General features: G+C 36.0%; 1 protein-coding gene across 1 annotated transcript in view; it reads left to right on the plus strand.

The window, feature by feature from the left end:
• Positions 1-4277, plus strand: part of LOC110032511 (mitochondrial import inner membrane translocase subunit TIM14-3-like) — a 6852-nt gene extending 2575 nt beyond the window's left edge. The window contains exons 2-4 of the mRNA XM_020736171.1: positions 1680-1741; positions 2222-2403; positions 3971-4277. Of these exons, the coding sequence (XP_020591830.1) occupies positions 1739-1741; positions 2222-2403; positions 3971-4127 (342 nt within the window). The 5' untranslated portion in view covers positions 1680-1738 and the 3' untranslated portion in view covers positions 4128-4277. The remainder of the gene's footprint in view (positions 1-1679; positions 1742-2221; positions 2404-3970) is intronic.
• The last annotated feature ends 40 nt before the right edge of the window (positions 4278-4317 follow it).

A 4317-nucleotide genomic window follows, 5' to 3' on the forward strand; every position in this document is an offset into this window, starting at 1 on the left:
GGAAAACTGACTTTTAGTTGGCCGTGGTTGTCGTTAGCTGCAAAAAAAAAAAAACATGTAAACCACACCCAATAATTCCGCTGACAGAGAAATCAACAGAAGAAAGGGCGGCTGGAAACATAGCTCCCTCTGACGCTTGGGTCAGGGAAGAAAAAAATACTGCAGGAGAAATGACCGGCTAGAACACAGCTCCCCCTGACGTTTTAGTAGGGAAGAAAAAAATATTGCAGGAGAAATGACCGGCTGAATTTTGCTGGCATTGTCCGATCGACAGTAACGATATCTCCGGCGAGATGACGATGAGGCGGGTGGCGGCATCGCTGGTGGAGCCCTTGCTCACGACCCTCTTCTCGATTTATTTGGCTCATGCAGACGTCGCACGCAATGAACGCAACATGTTCTGTCTCGACTGTGTGGACGCCGACTCTAGTGCATTATGCCTTTATTGTTGCTCTGAGCGACATGTTGGGCATCACGTTATTTAGATACGACGGTTGTCTTACCACGATGTGGTTTGTGTGGCGGAAATCCGAAAGGTTCTTGAGATCGGGGGAGTTCAGACGTATGTAATCAACAGCGCTAGAGTGCGCTTCCTCAACGAGCGACCCCAACCACGTCCTAGCGATAAGGATGCATCCCCGCACACGTGTGAGATCTGTGCTCGATCCCTTCCAGTTTTTCTCACTGGGTTGCAAGTTAGTGGGAATTAAGCATAATGGGGACGCGACCTTCGTGTTGTTGGGGGGATGAGGAAGTGTTCGCTTGGCAGAGAATGAGAAACAATAGTTGTTTTAAACACCAAGATGAGTGCCCCTCCCTTCCCGCATAGAGGATGGCAAGAAGGGAGTCCGACAATTCTCAAAGGAAGGTCGGTGGCTAGAGTACGAAATCTTGCTCTGATACCATGTTGAAATTTTGAATAATGCGAAATAAAGTGAAATACTTCGTATTGTTTCATTGATATGAACGGGAGAATAAATAACCCTTATAAGAATTCTGTAATAGGAAAAAAAATAAAAAAAAAACAATATGAAAGGAAAGATATATCATCTGATATTTCCAATAATTAATTCATATTAATTATTAGAAGATATAAGAAATAACATAAAATAGGGAAACAAATAATTCTAATCCAAGGAAATAAATATAAAATAGGAAAGAAAATATCCACTTATATTAAGAAAATAATTTATTCCTCATAACTTCTTATAGGAATAAATTATTTTCTATTATAATTCTTAACACTAGATGTCTGTTCATTTTTATTTTTTCAGTTTTCCTGCCTAAGATTGAGAATGTAAGAGATCTTTAGTCTAGTTATTAGGATCATGATCTTGTTTTTTTTTAAGCAAAAATAAAAAATCATAAGAAAGATTGCATTTTTCACTAACCAGGGTGAATTTTGAAAAAAAGAAATAAAAAATATATCCGAACCGATTACCGGCGCCTAAGCCAATTATGATGCTAGAGGCCAGATATCTACTCTTGAAATTTCTTTCTTAATGCACTTTAATTTTTATGAATGTATTATTTTTCTTATGAAAACTTGAGTTAGTGAAGTAAAATTAAAATATAGTTATTGTATATATAGAATAGTTCTTGCTTTATGTGTAACAATTCAACTCTGAGTATTGATTGTAAAAGTTTCTTTTTTTTTTTTTGGATTCTTTCCTGTGCAGTTGCTATAGAGAAGCAATAGTTGTGGCTGGTGGTTCTATAAACCTGCTGTTTCCTTCCAATGGTAAATTGCTGTCAACTTTTGCTCTTCATTCTTCTTCATTGTTGTTTGAGTAAAGTTCCAAAACATTTCTTTGACTATAGACATGATGTGATTTTAGCTTCAGAGTCTATAAAAACGTCAAATTAGTCCCTAGACTTTGTTTTAATATGCTGGGGACTATTTTAGCCTTCATTAAAATGTTTGGCGATTAAATTGACATTTTTGTAAAATTTGAGACTAAATTGTCCTCCTATAGAGAGTTCGGAGACCATTTTAACACTTTTCTCCCTTGTTGTTTTGAATGAAGATTAGACCTAGATAATCAGCTCTGTGTTTGGAGGTTGAGATGCAAAAGGCATGTCAGTAATGGCGTGCCAGGAATATGAATTAGTTTTGTTGCGCTCTTCTAGATTCGATGAACATATTACTGCACACCATTTCATTTAAGCACAAAAATTTAAATGAAATTTCTAAGAAGAATTCTTATTTGCATCACAACAGGCGGCGACGCCGTTAGTTGCAGGCATTGCAGTTGCAGCAGCAGCAGTGGGAACTAGAAGTTTGATTCAAGCATGGCGAGCTTTCAAAGCCCGCCCTATTGTACCTCGAGCAAGAAGATTCTATCCCGGAGGATTTCAGCCTGAAATGACCAGGAGAGAAGCTGCATTGATTCTTGGTGTAAGGTATTTATAGTATTTTGGCAAATTTACATACATACCAAAACAATTCTTTTGTATTTGCTTAATCTAACACCCAAAGTTTGATCTTTGCACTTAATGACATCTTGGTATCATAAACATTTAACTTTTAAAAAAATAATGATGGTGGTATACTCAAAGTGATGTTAAAGATTTGAGCGATACGCATGTAAATATGAATGCTTTAGTGTTACAGGATCACATGCTATGTAAGTTAGGTGTTGTTGATGATTCAAATATTTCATACGATATACGATATAAATGACTAGATTAATGGTACGATGGGATGAGCTTTGTTAACAATGATCTGCGAATTGACATGAATCTTGATGCAAATTTTACGAAACGAGGTGGAATTGATGATTTGATATCATAAGTTTTGGCGGCATCAATTCTTATGTATTTACATATCTAAAACCCAAAGTTTGATATTTACACCAATAACATCTTGATGTCGTAAAAAGTTCACTTTTAAAAAGATAACCATTATGCTATTTTCAATGTCATGTTAGAGATTTGAGTGATATGCATGAAAATATGAATGTTTTGGTCTTACAGTATTGTGTGTTATGTATGTTAGGTGTTGTTGATGATTAGAATATTTCATTGGATATATGATTAAAATGATGGAGATTCATGGGGAACGTGACGAGCCTTATTAAGAATGATAGATGAATTGGCACGAATCTTGATGCACAATTTAAGAAACGAAGGTTTTAGATGAGATGGAATTGATGATTTGTTGCCATATAGTTTGGTGTCATCAATTCTAATGTATTTAGGTATATAAGACCCAAGTTTGATATTTACACTTATAAAATCTTGGTGTTGTATACATTTCACTTTTAAAAAGATAATGATGGTGCTATTTGTGATGTGATGTAAAAAATTTGAGTTATATGCAATGTAAATATGATTGTTTTGCTGTTACAGAATTGTGTGCTATGTATGTAGGCGTTGTTGATGATACAAATATTTCATAAGATATACGATAAAAATGATGAGATTCATGGTGATGGGATGAGCTTTGATAAGAATGCTCGATGAGTTGACATGAATTTGTCACGCCAGTTTGTGAACCGGTCTAGGAGGGATCGGTTGAGGGTCATCCAACCGGCCCACCACAACAGCAGACGGGCTGATCGTTTCCGTGAGAAGGGGTGGGGCGGGGCGGCAAGTTGATGCGGTAGAAGAAAGTAGGGAGCAGGTCCATGAGGGTCTTAATCACATACTCAAGGAGGAGAAATTAAAAAGGTCACGTCTAGGGTTGTGGGAAAGACGATCTACCTCTCGAAAAGTAGACTATCATTGTATATTGCTTATTTTCATTAGTTTTTCGTAAGAGCAGCTATCTTTAGAGTTTTTTCCACCTATCTATCTGTCGTTCTTTCCTTTTTGATTTTGGTTTGGAAGCGTATCAGAATTTTGATGCAAATTTTACGATAGCATGGAATTGATGATTAATGTCATTAAGTTTGCATTTTTGGTAATATCATTAAATAGAAAAGAATCTTAATTAGCTATTTACTGTGAATGAATGTTGTTGTTGCAGGGAACATGCTGCAATTGAGAAGATTAGGGAAGCTCATAGGAAGGTGATGGTTGCTAATCACCCAGATGCTGGTGGAAGCCATTACCTTGCTTCAAAAATCAACCAGGCCAAGGATCTCTTGACTGGCAACACCAAACCCTCCTCTTCAGCATTCTGAAGGCCACATTATATTTATATATATTGTCAAATAAGTAAATATTTAAAAAATTAAAGAGTTTAATGTATAAACAGATTTAAAATTTGTGGTATGAATGTGGATGGTCTCCCTTTATATTTGCAAATCTAAAATTTAATTTTTGTGTTTATGTAATATATCAGTGCTTGAATCATAGGAATATATATATATA

Source organism: Phalaenopsis equestris, unplaced genomic scaffold (assembly GCF_001263595.1).
Source record: "Phalaenopsis equestris unplaced genomic scaffold, ASM126359v1 Scaffold000002, whole genome shotgun sequence".
NCBI lineage: Eukaryota > Viridiplantae > Streptophyta > Magnoliopsida > Asparagales > Orchidaceae > Phalaenopsis > Phalaenopsis equestris.